Source organism: Buteo buteo, chromosome 23, assembly GCF_964188355.1.
Source record: "Buteo buteo chromosome 23, bButBut1.hap1.1, whole genome shotgun sequence".
In the NCBI taxonomy this organism is placed as follows: Eukaryota; Metazoa; Chordata; class Aves; order Accipitriformes; family Accipitridae; genus Buteo; species Buteo buteo.
In genome coordinates this window covers 13,056,476-13,074,989 of record NC_134193.1, presented here as the reverse complement: position 1 = coordinate 13,074,989, position 18,514 = coordinate 13,056,476, and the positions used below count along the sequence as shown (strand labels likewise).

At 47.0% G+C, this 18,514-nt stretch overlaps 1 protein-coding gene across 17 annotated transcripts in view; it reads right to left on the bottom strand.

Moving 5' to 3' along the window:
* EHMT1 (euchromatic histone lysine methyltransferase 1) overlaps positions 1–18,514 on the bottom strand; it is a 124,264-nt gene that overhangs the window by 52,998 nt on the left and 52,752 nt on the right. For 13 of the 17 annotated variants that reach the window (XM_075056150.1, XM_075056154.1, XM_075056162.1 and 10 more), the window contains one exon: positions 11,082–11,169. In XM_075056150.1, coding sequence (XP_074912251.1) covers positions 11,082–11,169 — 88 coding nt within the window. Of the gene's footprint in view, positions 1–4,604; positions 4,655–11,081; positions 11,170–11,301; positions 12,657–13,818; positions 13,912–14,228; positions 15,083–17,219; positions 17,435–18,514 lie in introns of those variants that run through there. The other 4 variants (XM_075056155.1, XM_075056152.1, XM_075056161.1 and 1 more) reach the window with 4 other exon arrangements.

Genomic DNA, 18,514 nt, shown 5'->3' with positions numbered 1-18,514 from the left:
CTAAAATAATTACATGATTCAAATGCAGCAAGATTTTTGCAGACTGACTAAAAGCTCACACACAGATAAAACAGGAGTGTCCATGTAAAAAATTTTTTTCTCCCTTCCAAACATTTCCATGCTCCCCCCATCAATGAATTTGTCCCATTAGAGATTTCAGACCTGAGCTGAAAAAAAATCCAAGTATGAACACCACGTACTTGCAGAAATCTTTCCGACATGACAAACTAGCAGCTCCCCAGGCAACTAGGAGTGATAACAATTCACTGGCATGATCAGTAAAAAGATTAAATCAACCTGCTGTTAGGGATTCCTTGTATTGTTTTCCTTCCAGAGGCCAGACAGTTATGAAAAGCATCACAAGGAGTACCAGCGAAAGCTTTGTCCAAGTGGGCTGTCAAAGCAGGTAGGACTGATTTACAACCTGCTTGAATCAAAGCAATTTTCACCTACAGTATTCAGAAGGGCCCAGAGTCAAACTGGAGACAACTTTGCAAGCCATACCAGCACGCTGGGTATCAGCATCTCATTTCACATTGCTCTTGAAGCCCAAACACTCAAGGAAAACAATATTCTGAGTGTCTCTGCTGACCTGACAAAAACCTGATGCAAAGCTAAAGCATGAAGAAGAACCAAGATCCTGGATCCTAGAACTTCAAGTCCAATATCCCTGGGCTGATTGTTCAAAGCTGAGCTCTGCAGGGCTTTGCTGCATGACCCCAAGGACAGGCAGCTCAGTGCAAACGTCAGCAGGTAAGCACAGCTTACCAGAACAGCTCTTCCCAAAAAGCACCAAATTCCCTTTCCAGTTAGTGGCAATTGGGAAAATAATCTCTCCCCAACTATTTGAGGGCCTACCCACCTCCCCTTCTTTCTATCCCTTTTTAATGCATTCATTCAGTCCATCTCCTTACCATTGGGTTGACCTAAAAGATTTTGATACAGATTTCTGCACAAACAGCACCTGCAGTACTAGACTCTAAAAGCAATGCATTCTAGTACCTGAAACAACTGTATTATTCCCCAAACTTCCTGGTTTTTGGTGCTCATCTTAGATTTAAAGACAAACATTTCCAGCATCAAACTGAAAGCCCTCTTAGAACTGGTCAATACCCTCAGACCATCCAATCCAACCTCCAGCTTGAAGCATGGTCAATGCTGAATTCAAACCAGGTTGGTCAGGGCTCTGTCCAGGTGGGTCTCAAAGACCTGCTGCAGCGCTTGACTTGCTCCAGCCTAGTCCTACTCATAAATTACAAGGGGGACAGTCCTAGTCCTGCTCCTTATTTCCAACTGAAAGCCGCAGATGTTGGACACAAAGCATCTTACTGGAAAGTGTCTTCAAACCCTGATGACAAGTGGTAACTCTTCCCTAGAGTTCAACTCTGGCCTTTTTTCCTGATGACACACTTGCATTAAGCAGTCCATTCCCCCCAAACCCAGGCAACCCAGCCTGTGATTGCCTCCCGCATGGACTCTGCTGGCTCAGAGCCCTCAAAAAGAGCTCCAAAACCTCTAAAAAGAGCCCACCGGTGCTTGCTGGAGCACATGCAGGGGGGCAGAGGCAGAAACCCCATCTCCAGTAGGCAGTAACCGAGTGGCTCTCCAAGCACGATTCAAAGTCATCACCTCCATCTGCTGCCCTCTCGCCACCCAAACCACCTTCTGTGTACTGAAAGCTCTGGTAAGACACACAAGGGTTTGTTTTGGATAGCAACGACTCTGGGAGAAGATGAAGTGCTAGTTTTTTCACTGTTATTTAACTATTTGAAAAGTCTTGGGCAGAAGGAGCCAACAGATATGCACTCATTCTTTCAATCCTTGTTTCTCTTTCTGCATTTGGTGTCTTTAAAAGACTGTGCTGTGGCCACTTAAAACAATTATTTCAGCAAAGTCAGTGTCAGAAGAAAACAAAAAACGAGCTCCCTAACCACAGATGGTGGTTTCCAGTGCTCAGCACTAGGCACCTGGCCGAATGAAGCCTTCAATATTTGTTGATTTAAATAGTCCGCACTCCCATCAGACCAGTCAAATAACTTCAGTGGCTGACTATTAGATAAACTGAATAAGCAGAGGGCAAAAATTACTCTACCTGCCATGAAGGTAACCAAAACAAGGTAAATTAGACCACTGCCCTAGGGGAAAGATTAACTGCATTACTCCAGAAAGCATCATGGACTTTATGAAAAATCCATGAGGCTAAAATTAAAATCCCACATACAGTTCACACACACACACACACACACACACACACTCATTAAGTGTGGAAAATGCAATCTGATTGACTATGGAAGTGCCATCAAATCCCTATAAACAGGCACCAGACTTCCAAATCTGTGTGACTAGAGATTTGACAAAACAGATGAAATTTCATTGTCCCTGAAGTTGCACAGAACTGGAGAACTTGACAGCAGTCGTCAGGGGTATGGTTTTGATTTAACAGGATTACACACCTCCTCTGCCCTGTCATAAATGCACACATTGCAGAGCAAAGCAAAGTCCTAGGGCTTCCAGCTCCAACCTCAACCATCAGTGTTGCCACCGCTCAGCAGGCCAAGCAAAATGCACTACAGTGTCACAATTCAGTGCTTAATGGACATGGATCCACACGACAAAAGCTGTTATGGCAACTGTCATCACACGGCTTGCTAGCTGGCAAGAATCAGCAGAGACCAAGGACTGAATGGGAAGAGACACTAGGTCCCTCTCCAGCCTTCAACAGGTCTGAGACACCGCAGGCAAGACTGTCCTGAGCTGCTGGGATGGGCTTCTTTGGGAAAAGATCATCTTCATCCTCCTGCTCCCTTTTCTGGCAGCACTAAAACAAATTCATAAATACTTTGGAATAGAACTGTTTTCTACAGAGTTCCTGTACAGCACAAGGCTCCTGCAAGAAGCACCACAGCCAAAACACCAGCTGCAGATATCGTCATCCTCAGGGCCCTACCTGAACATCGAATCAAAGAGGCCTCCACCAAGTACCAGTTTATGTCAGGAGCTACGTTGCTTAATAAGATGTGGTAACCCAAGTAAGCTAGTATGGTGTTTACAACTGAAATACCTGGTCTGGTAATAGGAAAATGGGAGTTGTCCTCCCAGGCTAGGCTACTGCTCTACTTGCCATGATGCTCTGCCTTTAACTCAGTGCTCCAGCCTTGTGTAACAGGACAAGTCTGCAAGCCTGACCACATTCAACAAGTCTTAGGTACACACTTATAGTACTGCACATTTACAAGCATTGCTGAATAGACAGAATTCAATATATATTTACACTTTTTATGAAATATGGCCTACAGATGGGGATGGGAGCAGAAACTAGAGACAGCAGGAACCTCACAATGGAGAAATACTGAATAAAACAGCCTACAGAAGCTCTTCAACAGCACCAGACAGCTAAAGAAACACTTGTTCCTGACATGACCTGTTCATCTCCCCTTTTTCATTATCAAAAAAAAAAAAAAAAAAATCACTGTAAACCTGCTAAAATCTTGATTTCAAATACACCTTGTGACAATGAATTCTCATCTTGAAAATGCTGTTCAACAGCTTTTCTGCTCTTGTGCTGCAAGTACAAGTGAATAAAAACCTAAAATCGGTATTCCTCTAAAACTTAACAACTTGATAGTACTCACTCCTTCTAAATAGAGCAAAACTATGTTTTCTTCCACATTCACTTTTCTCTCCAACCCCCTCATTGTTCCTTCATCTACAATCATTCTTTAATTAAAAAAAACAAAAAGTAGAAAGATATAGCCTATGTCCACAGAAGCGTAACCTCATTTACTAGAAGCATCCTCATATTTTCAGAACTCCCTTATGCATTTCCTACAGCATATGCAGCAGTAAAAGCTTGTCACATTGACCACAACGCTGCCTGCATCCCCGATCCAAGCATTCAGTATTAATTTAAAATCCAGTAACGTGTAGGATAGATAATTTGCCCATGAGATTTATTTTCTGTTATGGTGCCAGTTCTCCCAGGCAGGTATCTGAAGTTGATGCCAAGTTGAAACAAACTTCAGTAAAGGTGTATCTTCTAGGAGCTGGCTACATTTTAGTAACACAAGAAACTTTAAGACTCAGAAAATTATGCAGATATATTATCCTTGCGACTCCATATGGCAAAGAATAATCAGTAGTATATTTAAATCACTTTCCTGAATTAACAATTCATTGAGAGTAATGCAGAGTTCTCACTCCTCCCCAGGATTAAGCAGACCCTCTGCAGCAGTTTCGGTCTTAAGTCTTCTTCTCAGTACTAAACACTGTTATTCAAAATTGAATTAAAATTCCTATGAAGAGAATAGAATCTTAGGAAAGGAGGGGAAAAGCTAAGTCAGACAGGATGAGGCCACTTCATCTAATTTTAGGTGTCTAAAAGGTATCTCAAATCCCAGGGTGCCCCTAAGCCACCGCTGCAACCAACGGAGAGGAGATGACAGCTCAAAAAGCACAGTCTGACTTTAGACATCTATCTTTGGACAAACTAATCACCGCCTGGACACGCCTACCACATTTAAGCAGAAATGAGCTGGACTAGTTCAGAATTAGAATGATAACTACAAAAAAAACCCCCACCCTAAATTAGGCAAAACGAAACCCACCTCTGCTTTCCCAGCTCAGACTCCTGCAATGCTGGTTCCTCTCCACTGCCTTTGCCTGTTGGGTTTCCAGTCCTTCCAGCAGAGCCAGACCTGGCTCCAGTCCTGCCCCAGAGCTTGCCAGAGCTCGGTTCAGCCTGCCAAAACCTGCCTGTGGGCAGAGCCTGTCTAACAGATGTGCTACGGTCCCCACCAGCCATCCCGGCCACAGCCAGAGGGAACCGAATCGCCTCTGCAGAGACCAAAGGGGATGAGTAGCCACCAGAAACTTTCCATATGCAGGCAGCCAGATGATCAACTCAAAACTCCGTATTACTTTGAGAATGCTCTGAAAAAAAACCAAAGTCTTAAATATATTTTTTAAATTCAGATCTCACTGCTCAGTGAAACAAAGTAAGAAAAATAGGCAAGCGTTACGAGCCCTTATACTCCAAGCCAAACTGCAATCATCAGTAGGTCTGAGAAAAAAAAAAAAAGAAAAAAGAAGAAAATAAAAAAATATATCCTAAAAGCAAATGCACTATTACCTGATCTGGAACTTTTACATGTTTTTCTGAACATCTTTGTACTGTGCACTGGTAGAGGTGAGACACCCCACTGCCGATGTCTTGCATGATATTTTCCATGCATTTCGAGTGGTCCCAGCAGAGAGCGCAGGGCAGCTCCATACCTGCAGCTGAGCCACAAGGCTTTAGCTGCTGCAGGAGAAACATCAAACTTGGAACTAAGCAAAGATGGAGCTTAAATCAAAAGCTCACTATTTTGAACAGCAGTACAAGTACTGCATATTTATATACACACACATTTCACAGATTTTTTACCTTAAGCACTTTGCAGATCATCTTTAAAACACCACAGATGCCACAGTCATTTATTCAATACCCAACTGTCCTGCTGGATAAACTTTTAAAAGTGAGAAATGCACCTGCGTATAATCCTTGTATTACAACAGTTCCATCCCCCCTTCCTCCTCAAAGTGAAAAAAAGAGAAAATTATAAAGCAGAGAGAAGCACAGCTGACATAAAAAGGATGACAAAGGGATGGGGGCTGAAACCATACAGACGACGGAGAACTGGTGGCTGGAGATCCTGTATTAATTGGAAAGGAAGACACCACTTCTATCATTAAAGCCAAAAAGCAGAGCATTTTGAAGCCAAAAAATGAAGAGAATTAAGTGTTTCAGGCCAAAGTTCCTCTCTGGGGTGAGTTATTGATGGTCTCTTCTTCCCCCCCATCCCCTTTTAAATCCATGAAGGCGGGCAATATCCGTCCAAGAGCCTGCCCTGTATTTCCAAAACACAAATGCCACCCCTCCCAGTGCCCTGGAGCACTGTCACGCTGCAGCAGTGTCACTGCTTCCCATCTCCCGTCTTTCCAGTGCCAAGAGTCAAAATAGGAAAAGAAAAGTAAAAGAAAAACAACTTCTGCTGTGAATGCTCAATACTGAGATTACAGAGGTTGGGTAAATGGGATTCAGCATCTTGCCGGTGGGCTGCCCGTGAATACTGGCAGTGACTCAAAGCACTTGAACAGCCTGTGTGAAATTAATTCATTCCTTTGCCATGCGATCAGGTCCACGGTGTTACAGCACTGGCCACAAGGCCCCAGGCCCATCTGTGACCAAGGAATGCTCCTGCTCTGGGACTGCCAGGCTCTGAGCGCATTTCTGCTGCTGCAGCCTGTCTGCCACAGGGCACAGCCTCCCTGGAGCAGGGGTCTTGAACATGGGGAGCACCTGGGTGCACATCTGGGTGAACATCTAAAATACCTAAGCATCATTTTGCTCTGCCTCATCTCCTGGCTGTCAGTCTCAGCAGGGGATCCCATGCTGAGTAAGTCAAGGCAAAGAGTTTATTCTTTTTCTCCTTTTAAAGCAGCCATCTCTGCACCTGGGAATGCAAAGGTTGCAGCTGCTCCGTGGAAAGCAGCACTTTCCTCACTCACAGCAGCTTCCTATCTGCAGTAAGAGGGAGAAAAAGAAACAAACAAACAAAAAAAAAAAAAACAAAAAAGAAAAAAGGCCCCTCCAGGAATTTAAAAGCCTGACACTCTCTAAAAGCAGTTTTAAGTTTATTTGAGAGCAAAGTGACTGTGCATGTCTCATCCAGCGCTACGCTCCAGCACCGTGGCTCTTCTAAAACAGTTGCCTCGGGTGAAGTCTCAGAAACACTGAGGCTAGTGGAGAACTTGGTTACCAATTCCCTTTCCTGCTCCTTCGTACCACTGCTTTATTGGAACTTTCCATCTCTGGGGCTGGGGAATCAGAAAAGGAGCAGTTTGCTTTGAAAGGTCAAGCAAGATACAGCATGGAGTTAGGAGCTATGTACATTAGGAGGGGAACTGAAATCACTTGCAATTCTTGCAAAGACACCACTTTTTACTAAGTTTCTCTCTGAGTCAGACTAAAGACAATATGGCCTAATAAAACAGAGAGCAACTGTTTTCCACTTATCTCTTCCATCTCCCTGCCCCTTTCCCCTCCCTGTCAAAGGAAAAGATGGACCTAAGCCCACTCCCACGTATAAAACTGAAATGGAACATTTCCCCATGGACAACAAAACAGTTTCATCCACAGCTTTTTTTCTATCTGTATTGAGTAACTTTACACAGAAGGGGACACTGAGCCTAGTGAGCAACTTACACCGGGCTTTATCCAGGCTGGGACTCAACCCCAGAACTGGAAATGAAAGTGCTGGGAACACACAAAGATCTTGTGACTATAGAACTATGTTAAATTTATAGTTCAATTATTTCTCTTTATCAGTGCCAGGATGAAGCCAGAAGAGGACATCCCAGCTGGTAACAACAGTGCATTTCTGCAATACCTTCCACTCAAGGAACAAAGAGCAAAACACCATGACTGCCCACCCAAGGACCCCCTACCTCCAGGCTGCTCCCCGAGAGCACCCACCCAGCTCCCTGCCCCAGCCAGATGGCACAAACAACTCATCCCCTGGGGCAGCAGGTACTGCGTTGTCACAAACGACAGGCTAGCATGCTGAGGACAACCAAGAAAGGGGATGCACTGCCTTAAAACAGCAGATTATAAACTGGGGCAGCTCAGCTACTGCCCCACAGGAGTATGAGCCTTCCCTGCAACAGGAGATCTTCATGGAGATCTCCAACATGATGATCTTCATCAGTGGTGACACAAGACAGCAGTCGCAGGCACTACTGCAGCAGTGCTGATGTGCCTTGCCTGGGGGACAGACCCCTAAATCTCATTCAAGGCTACAAGCTACCCAAATTTCCTGGCTCATCTTGGACACAGAGAAAGCACAAGTTTGTACGTAGAGGTGTAACTCGTAAAAGGCCATTCAGAGAGGCAGCAGCAGAGCTATGGTATGTGCTAACACAGTTCAAATGGGGATCTGATACTGACCTCAGCATCAGTACCCTTCTGAGTCAAGGGGGAGTAAAAAGAGGGAAAAATACAGTAATCCACACTAAGTCTTTAGCCCAAACACCACCTTTAGTCAGTCTTCGGATCTGCAAGTTCAAGCCTCTGAAAGTTTTAGATCCCAGGTTCAATACTGACACATAACCTGCCAAGGGGATTTTCCCAAAGGGAACAAAATCCAGAACAGATCTAGTCTTACGTTGCAGGCCATGGCTCCCATCAAACACATGATCAGTCTGCTGCAGCAGCTCAGCCTAAACTAGAACCCAGAAGCACCAGCAGACTTGTGCAGATTCCCATTCTCATGCATCACAGAATCATAGAATTATGGAATGGTTTGGGTTGGAAGGGATCTTTAAAGGTCATCTAGTCCAACCCCCCCTGGAATGAGCAGGGACATCTTCAACCAGATCAGGTTGCTCAGAGACCCATCCAACCTGACCTTGGATGTTTCCAGGGTTGGGGCATCTACCACCTCTCTGGGCAACCTCTGCCAGTGTTTCACCACTCTCACTGTAAAAAATGTCTTCCTTATATCTAGTTGATATCTACCCTCTTTTAGTTTAAAACCATTACCTCTCATCCTATCGCAACAGGCCATGCTAAAAAGTTTGTCCCCATGTTTCTTACAGGCACCCTTTAAGTACTGGAAGGCTGCAGTAAGGTCTCCCCAGAGCCTTCTCTTCTCCAGGCTGAACAACCCCAACTCTCAGCCTGTTGTCACAGGATGGGTGTTCCAGCCCTCTGATAATCTTTGCGGCCCTCCTCTAGACCCACTCCAACAGGTCCATGTCCTTCTTATGTTGGGGACCCCAGATCTGGACACAGTACTGTAGGTGGGGTCTCACCAGAGCAGAGCAGAGCAGCGGGGCAGAATCCCCTCCCTCGACCTGCTCGTCACACTTCTTTTGATGCAGCCCAGGATACGGTTGATTTTCTGGGCTGTGACCGCACATTGCCGGGTCATGTCCAGTTTTTCATCCACCAGTACCCCCAAGTCCCCCTCCGCAGGGCTGCTCTCAATCCCGTCATCCCCCAGCCTGTATTGATATTGGGGGTTGCCCCGACCCAGGTGCAGCACGCTGCACTTGGCCTTGTTGAACCTCATGAGGTTCACACAGGCCCACTTCTCGAGCTTGTCCAGGTCCCTCTGGATGGCATCCTGTCCCTCAGGTGTGTCAACCGCACCACTCAGCTTGGTGTCATCTGCAAATTTGCTGAGGGTGCACTTGATCCCACTGTCTATGTCACTGATGAAGATATTAAACAGTACTGGTCCCATCCTCCTCACTAAAGGAAAATGACTGTTCAAGTAAACTTGAAGAGAGAAATCTCAGACTTCAGGGTGCTTTCCCAGTCCACACATCCCAGCCCCATATGTTGCCACCCATCCCTGAGTCAGGAAACAGGGCTCAAAGAAACTATTTCATTCCATTTTGCAAGTCTGCTGTAATGATTTTATGTTCACGCAACACTCAAAAATGTAAATTCTTTGCCAGCACTAAACATTGTTATTAACAGACTTTAGGGACATTAACTAATTGAACTCCTATGACGATCACAGCTGGGTAATGAAGGTCAGCAAAGAACAATGCATATAGCACAATGACCATGCAAACCATTGTCTTTTACACACATGGTATGCTTGGGAAGAGAAGGATACAATCTGAACATTACCACAAGAATGGAGACTATGCAAGTCACATTTTAGGACCCTTCTTTTCCCAGTAACAGAACCGGGCGATAAGCTGAAGCAGTTGGAATCTGAGCACCTCGTGAAGCCTTGAGACTGTTCCTGCACAGGGAGGGTTCTCAGCTTCCTTTTGATACACAGCATTTGCTTTAAGTCAAAATCAGTCAAGACATACAAGGCACAGAAATGTCTCTCTTCCCACCCTCCTTCTGGATTTTTACCTCCATAGACTTTTGACACTTACCTTAAGATCAATCAAGAACTAAATAAACTAGCTTTATACTCCTGAGCCAAGCAAGACAAGGGATCAAAGTGAGAGTCTCCTCCCAGGGCAACGCAACCTCCTACTGACACCTCAGACTTCGTCTCTGGTCTGCCCAGACAGAGGTTCATATGCAACCAGCAGCAGCACTCACGTGCTTCCAGTTAATATGCAAAAGCACCATGGCCACACCTGACAAAGCATTCAATATTTTGCCTGTTCTGAGCTTTACTTTCTAACTAGAGCAGCTTGACAAAACATTATGCTGGACCAAAAGGAAAGAAAAAGCAATGCTGTACTCGCACACATCTGAATTAAGTCCAAAATTTTGGTTCTAGCTAAGACTAGGTATTTTGATGGGGCCAGTTCAGTGCTTTTCTAATGCTCTATTACCGAAAGGAGAACATCAAATCTCTGCAGAGCAATGAGAAGTAACTAGTCAAGGAATACTAAAGGCATGGAAAGAAGGCAGGGGGTGGGGAGATAAAGGGCAGTGGGGTTTTTTTTCCTAATCCCACTGACACATTTATTAAGCTCTTGGATTTGTGTGCATGCAACTCACAGACAACCACGCAGGAAAGACTTTGTCAAATTAATATGTGCGCCGCATCCTGCAAAGTAAGAGCAAGCAGAAACAATGCAGAAGCCACAAAGCATCCCACAACGGCACAAGGTGTGGAGTGTCTAACCCCACTGGCCATCCTGCAGTGATTAGTGCCTGTTCTGGAGTAACAGAGAAACTCACAGGAAAACAAAAAGTTAACTTTAATAGAGGGAGGAAAAGGGCTAGGTCATCATGTGGTGGGGATCAGAGTTCAGTTAAAACCAGTCACACTGAGGAGGTTCAAAGTAACTCCTTTGCGCTTCACAGCCACACCAAAGCAGAAGTGAAAATTAGATATCGTTCTTTAGGTGGGTGGCAATGGATAGACTGAAAAGCAAATTTACTTCTTCTGGGGAAGAGCCCTGCTCAGAATAAACACAGGAGAACAGAGCCACTCTGTTCATGGGAGCACACCTGAGACCCCTGGGGAACAGAGCACATCTCCAAGGCCCCAGTTTTGCTCCCATCACATGCTGACCTCACGAGCAAGGTCTGGCCCTCAACCAAGGCAGGTGCTCACCTTCCTCTTTGTTGTTGGTGATATCTTTCAGCAGCTCAGTCTTCATGCAGGCGTCTTTCCTTGTCTCTCCCTTACTCAGCACTGTTCGCTAGGGGTAGGGAGAGAAGGGATGGGGAGGGGGGAAAAAAGAAACATCATGGTTTAGCTCAATGTTCATACACACGTTGCATCTAAAAGAAGAGACAATCATGGACACATCCTGTTTACATCATGGGCAAACCTCGTTCTGCAAAATAATGCTGCCAGGAAACTGCCACCAAGGCACAGGTCAAAGATAAAAAACAGCAAGGCTGGCCCCAGCTGAGAGCTCGTCTCGCCCAAGAAGCAGAGGGGCTTTGAGCTGTGCCCAGGGCTTCGACCTCACAGATCTTCGGTTAAGATGTAGCCGGTTTTTCTGAGTGTAACATGCTTTGGAATCCAGCTGAGTATGTCTGTAGAGGAACAGATTAAAATTGTCATGAAATGTGTCTTGAGGAGGTGACCCTTATTCCCCCAAAACTTCTTAGGTTTTGGGTGGGGGGAAGCAGATCTATCAAACTTCTCATTACACATGATTTACCAACATTTATAGCCCAAGTATGCTTTTGGTGGTTTGGGGTTTGGTTTTTTTAGTTCATTCAAATGTAACTTACAAAATGCAAACCCTCAGTGAGCTACAGCTAACTCATCATTCATAACATCCATGTTTATTAAAGTTAATGAGCTCTATTTTTAATTCTATAGAAAGTAATTTTCCTTTTTTCCCCTTTTTTTTCAAATTTTTTTTGAAAAAGGGAACACCTGCTCATCTTCTCTGCCTTTCACATGCCTGGAGTCACGTTGCTAGATCAGGTTTGCAGCCTTAATACCTTCGCTTCCTCTCTTTTTTTTTTTTTAAATGGCAAGGTGAAAAAAGGTAACAAAACAAAACAAAAAAAAGGAAAAAAGTATTAAAAAAATCCCCAACAGACACAGAAGAGAAGGGGTCCTTTGACGCAGCTCTGTGTTTAAGGAGACAAGCTGGTCTGAAAGGTAAAGATGGCGACTGCCTTGCAAAGCTGCAAAGCGTGATCGGGGAGGCAGTGATGTCCGCCTTCGGGGCTGGGGCCAGGCCGGGTGAAGGGTTCACCACACGCTGCCTGCGTCGCAGGAGAAGAATAAGCCCAGGTCAAGCCAACTGTTGTAGGCCAGCACGGAGAGCAGATGGTGCCTGCAGCCATGCAAATCACAAGGTTTAAAGCGCACTGAGTGATAAAGAAAAAAAACAACCTGCCCATCTCCCATAAAGCAAGCAAAAGAGGTAAGTAGCACATACAAAGCCTGGCATATCAGCTCCAAACCCATTTCCAGCAGCAGCTTGCCCTTCCCCACGCCGCTTTCTGTCCGAAGCTAGCAGGGGAGATGAGCTTTGATGTTGCTATTACCAGCCACCCTGTGATTTTTGTTTCCATGTGAACTCAGCTGCAATGCCAGGTGCCGGCAGGTACTGCGGCGTGGGGTCTTCCTTCACCCCGAATTCAGCAGCCCCCCGCCCCATGCAGCCAGCAAAGGGCTCATCCAGCACCGGGTCCCTGCCCCTTGGTGCCTGCAGGACCACCTGCCCTGCACCTAAATGCCACTATCTGCAAAGCAACACACAGCTGGTGGGAAGGAGGAAACTCAAGGGACGCTGGCTGGGCACAGGTTCTTGGGAAAGCCTCCACCACCTGCCAGGCCCGCTTGCACAGAGCTAAGGGCACCTTCAAGGATTGCTCCTCTATGGAGGAGGAAGGTGGCTGTGGGTGGCTGCCTGCCCCCGAGCACAAGCAAACAGCAAACACGGCCACATCTAGATGCTCTCAGCAAGAGGGAACTCATGCCCCAAGCGCACCACCTTCAGATTTTCAGACAGAGACCAAAAAGCAAGCTGTAAGGATTTGAAACCTCAGCTCAGCCAACCGATCAGATAGCCTGAAACAGAACATACCTCCAGCAGACACTGGCAAACAGCTTCCATCAAGAAACAATCGTAAAAACACAGCCCAAAGCTTGAACACAGAACAGCTTTTTTTTTTTTTTTATTTATTTGCTAAGCCAATAATATATATCCTTGCTGCAAACATCTGCTTGCAAACTCTACCCCTTCTCTAGCCGGATTCCTTGTAGACTGGGAATAACTTCATTTTTCTCATGGACTTACCCTGCTGCAAGACTAATGCAAAGAGAACTGCAGAGAGCCGGGGCTCAAGCACAGCACCACAGCTCCCACCCATTGGAAGGGGCATCCGGGCCCTCACCACAGACACCAGCAGCAAATAAAGAGCCTCAGTCTGTCTAACAGGGACCAGCTTGTTTCCCCAACCTTTGTTGCAACAAGGAAAGGTCTTGATATTCCTGCTATTAAACTGACTCATACTGGAAGCCCCAGGATTTCCAGCAGGTCATTCTTAGCCATCCGATTCTAGGTTTTAATTATTTTATAAGCAGTACCCCCCACTCCACAAACCATCCACACTCTCTGTTCCATAGAGGCGTTGCTGTTGCTCAGCCCATGATGCCTGAAGAAAAGCCACTGCAGGAACCCTGGAGTCAATCAGACCTCGGCAGCTAACGACCACCCTCTCTCTTTGCTGCGATTACCAGGAGCTTGGGGCTGCTCTGGGTCCTGGCCAGCGGCAAGAGCTCTCAAAGCAGAATTTCCAACACCAAGAGAGGCAAGAGAGAAACCATCACTTTTTCCCGTGTGAGTAAAAAAGCTGAGTGCCAAGGCAAGGCTAACCAAGGCGGCACCTGACGGGCTCTCCTTGTTCCTATCTCAGAGACAAATCCCTCGCTAGCAGCGGCGGCAGCTTTACAACTTCCATGCCTTGCTCTGAAACAAACAAAAACTCAGCGTCAAGGTAGAAAATAAAATAATAATTAAAAAAAGCCAACTGTGAATTTTGAAGCATTTTGATCAAAAGGAAGTTACAGGAAACCCCTGCAAAGCGCTCGAAGCCTCTTCCCCCCAGGCCAGCGCTCTCCCCTCCTTGCTCCATCACCACCCGGCAGATGCGGCAGCCGGCACCCAGCACCGAGGGGCACCCACCGGGCACCCACCGCCAGCCGGGCAGCACTGCCCATTCATTCCCACCGGCCCACGGCTCCACCCAGCCAACTTAGCAGCAACTCCACCGCAAGTGTCAATACCTCCATTTTTGTGTGTGTGTTGGGTTTTTTTTTTCCCTCCCCTCTCTCAAATTCAGAGCAAACTTCCCTTTCTGCTCACACTCCCCATGCCCCAATCCGTCGGCTCCCGATTGGCAGGGAAATCCTATACCCACCCTCCCCGCCGAGAAATGTCTGCTCTTGCAGCAGTCCCAACAAAAGCCAACTGCCAAGCACAGGCTGCTTCACAATAAAAGTCTCACTCGCTCCATTTTTTTTTTCTCCTTCCCCCCTTTCCCGCAGCCGTCCGCCTCCATTCCCTCGTCAACCCTGGACTGATTATTAACCTTCAGTGGCTGGAGAGCCTCCATAAAGAGTACATGCCACCAGCAATGAAGCATTATCTCCACACAACATCCCCCCCCCCTTTTATTTTTAAGTTTCAAGGGGAAGAAAAAAATATTGCATCTTAAGAAAGACTGATTAGGTCTTTGAAAGGGTTTTAAAAGCCATGAGGATCCAAGGAGAAGAGCTAGTGCTGGTTTAGTTTTTCCCCTCCACCTCTGTTTACAAGAAAACAGGCTTCCTCTCCTCCGTGAGGTCTTTGGAGGGGATGGAAGACGGGTCAGACCAGCCAAGGAAAGGCTCTGCAGCATTTCCAAACAGACGACGACTAGAAACTACAGTGGTGCCTTTAAAACAAAAAAAAAAAGCCCACAAAAAAAAAAAAAAAAAAAGAAGAGAAAAAGAACAAAGCTGGGAACACAGAAAGAGCTTTCTCAGCCTCCTCCTTGGCATTTTCATCAGCCATCCGGGTGCCCTTTGCAAAGGTCCAAACAGGTTTTATAGGCAAAGACAATACATGCACAGCAAAACTCCAACATATTGCAGCTTACCAAGCCCAAGAGACCAGTGAGTTACATCATGAACCAGAGCTCTCTCCAGGCAGACCAGGAAGGAGCGGAGGTTGATGTGCTAAGATGTCTACCTTCACCAGGGTCTTTTTTTTTTTTTTTTTGTCTTAAAAATCAACCGTCTAGGAACCTGAGGGTTTGCAGCAGCATTATTCTGATCAGAGCCATGCAGGTAAAGTCGATCTGAAAGAGGGCTGGGAGCAGGAGGACCCCTCTGAAAGTCTGCTTGCACCCGTTCGGGGCAGCAGCTGCACCAACACATCTGCCTGCAGACCCGGCGGGACAGGCAGGACTGATCCTGCCCAGCCTGCAAAGCCTCCAGCTGGGAGGTGGACACCAACCCCTCAGAGGTGACACCACCGGGCACTGCTCCCCATGAGCGGTTGAGGCACGTGTCCCAACGCCAGCTCCCCAGCGGAGCTGGGGCTCAGGCAAAGCTCTCGCCAGCCCTTCAGCAGGGCAGGATTTCACCTCCTGTGCAAGGCAGCGGTGAGGTTTGCAATACACACTGTAGCAAGGCAGAGAGGCAAAGCTCTCAATAAATGATGCAACACCAGCAGCAGCAGATTCTCATTCACTCATTTTTTTCCTCCCTTTTTCTCCTAAAAAGAACCACAACTCAAACCAACTTGCTTGTAATAACCTTTGCCTTAAAGAGAAGACAAACATTTTGTACTTAATTATATAGGAAGTAATGATTAAGAAAATGCTTGTAGAAAGAGAGTATTTCTTTTGTAGGCACATGAAGGCTGCTCATTTCAGATCTCAGCACCACTCAGGTCCTGCTGTGCATGGGCAAGGTCTGGGATCACTGCTCGTGGGGACGCTGACCACGGGCCTGTCATTAGAAGCAGCAGCAGCATTTGATCTGGGGAAGGAAGGAAACGTAACCACCAGCATACCTGGCCTACAAAGCAGTCACCAGTCTCCAAGCTCCCTTTTTTTTAGGTTAAGGCCACTTTCCTGCAAGCCTCATGCAATCATGTGAACATGGAATTTTATCTGTAGCTCACAACAAGCACTGCCCTCAGCCTGAAGTTTGTCCCCAAATCAAATTCTTTGCAATTCTTTTGTCTCCTGAATTCCTTTCAATCAGACTCTTCCTAAAAGAAAAGAAACATTTCCTTCTCGATCCCCATGTCCTCTCTCCTATTCCAGCCACACAAATCAACTCCCGAAACAGGGGGAAGGGTAGAAACGAGGCGCAAGTCCCTGCATGCAACAGCTGGGAACAAGGAGACACGTGCATGAAACACAACAGGACTTAAAATGACTTCTCGTAAGACAACGCGGTCCACAATGGCGTGCAGGCTTCAGGCAAGGGGGGTTTGCAGAGCCCATGCCCTCCTGTAAAGGGGAGATCGATTTACGCTTCCTCACTGCTTCCATGCTGCGAAGCGTCGTATCCATCTAGCTGTGTCCCAGTAGAGTTAAAGCCAGTGCAACTTGTATGTGCAGGCAAGTGTAAATGAAGAGCAGACAAAGGCATCTACCTCCTCCTTCCACAGGCTGAGGTTAGCAAGGAGTACAGCTGCTGCCTGCCTTCTCCTAGCACCCATGAGGGGAGAGGGGGAAGAATGGAGACCAAGATTCATCACTATCTCTAGCAAAAGCAAACCAGCCATTTCAGAAACACCCAGTCCCCAGGAAGGCTTAGCCAGGGTAAAACCGTAGCACCAAGAGGAGCCTGGAGCAAGCAGGTTGCAGCAGCCCAGGGCCAGGGAGCTGGAAAGCAGCTCACCCCCATCGACAGGGCTCAGGCACCTCTTCAGCCTCCGCGCTCCTCTTCCTCCCACCCCCAAACCACCGCAGCTGGCGGAGCAGCTCCCTCTCCCCCTGCCCGTCCCGCCGGTGCCCGGTGGAAGGGCTTGTCGGGTCGGTGGAGAAGGGAAAGCCCCGCGTGGGCTTCCCTTGGGAGCTGGAGGACCTCGCTCAGCTGCCCACACCACCTCCGTCTGGGTCACCTCCAGCCATCGAGAGACCAGCAGCAAGACGGCGACGCCTGCAAGCCGGAAAAGCAGTCAGGGAGAAGGGGGGAAAAAAAGACAAAAAAAAAGAAAGAAAAAGTAAAACTTGCACCCTCGGGCCTGTCCCTCTAATAACTACAGCAAAACCTCACCAAGGCTTTACTCTCCTGGAGGGTGAGAAAGCGACACAGCGCTGCCCAGCACCCGAAGTCCTAGAGGTGGGAGATCCTCACACCCTCTCCTCCATGGCCTACGGGCTTCGTCCCCGGCGTGGGGCCTTTTTTTTCTGCTCTGTCATTAAGAGTGGAGCCTGGTCTTTTCCTTCAATCCCAAGAATTGCACTGAATTAGATCATCTTTCTCGGCTCACCTCCCCCTACAGGCTGCTCCCGAGCATGCTCAGCTCGGCCTGGCGCTGCCATTTCATAACTGCATTGTTTACAGACACACACTGACCTGCCATTTTTTGACAGGAGGAGAGGAGCAGGCGTTTGCCTCCCGACCACTCGCGGCCCCCCAGCCCCTCGCAATAAAAATCCACTTTGGAGAAGGGAAATTGCAAAAGCGTGGAAAGTAGCAGGCTGTGGGTTTGTGGTGGTGGTTTTGTTGTTTTTTTTGTTGTTGTCTGGGGTGGTTTTTTTTTTCTTTTCTCTCCTTGATTTAGGTCAAAATCCACCTGTTTTGGAGGGAGAGGTTAACCCCTTTGGGGGTTGGAGGTAGTGGGGAGGAGAGGTCTTGCAGAGCTTGATGCAAAATGCCAGCCATGATTTTTAGCTTCTTCAAATCACAACTGTGCTTCGATGTCACCTAAAAATACAATACCCAGCCCAGTCTGCCATCCTCCGTCAAGCCTTCCTCTGCGAGAGAAAGGGTTGGAAATATGGTATTTCCCTTGAATAAACAAGTTGGCTTAGTCCCAGCACATACAGTTTTCTCCTTTAAATGCAAACCAGAGTATTTTTGCAGGCACACAGGAAAATGAGGAGAGGAGGAGGGGAAAAGTTTCTCATTTAACACCAAGAGCTCCATGAAAAGCCTTGCAAGGTTGCTCTGAGCCCCCTTTCTTTTCCAGTCCTCTACCCGTCCGTGCTGATCATACTTTATAGGTGAAAGCAGCTCTGACTTATGACGGAGAGAAAATGCCAGAAGAGCTGGAGGTTTCCTCATCCTTGGAACAAGGACAAGTTGTGAAAATCTTCCTCTGCAAGAGGCACTGTGCTGCTCCGACACAGTATGGCAGTGTTGCAGGGAAGACGCTTGCATATCAGATCTTCTTAACCCCCACTGCCTCAACCCTTCTCCACCACATCCACCAGCCTTCCCCCTCCTGATGGGGACTGAAGGAAAAAGATAAATAAATTACCTGGTTTGGGGGAAGCAAGCTGTGATGTTGGATCCCAGAATAATTTTTTTTAAAAAAGCTTCCTCTACATTTTTTCCCCTCTAAT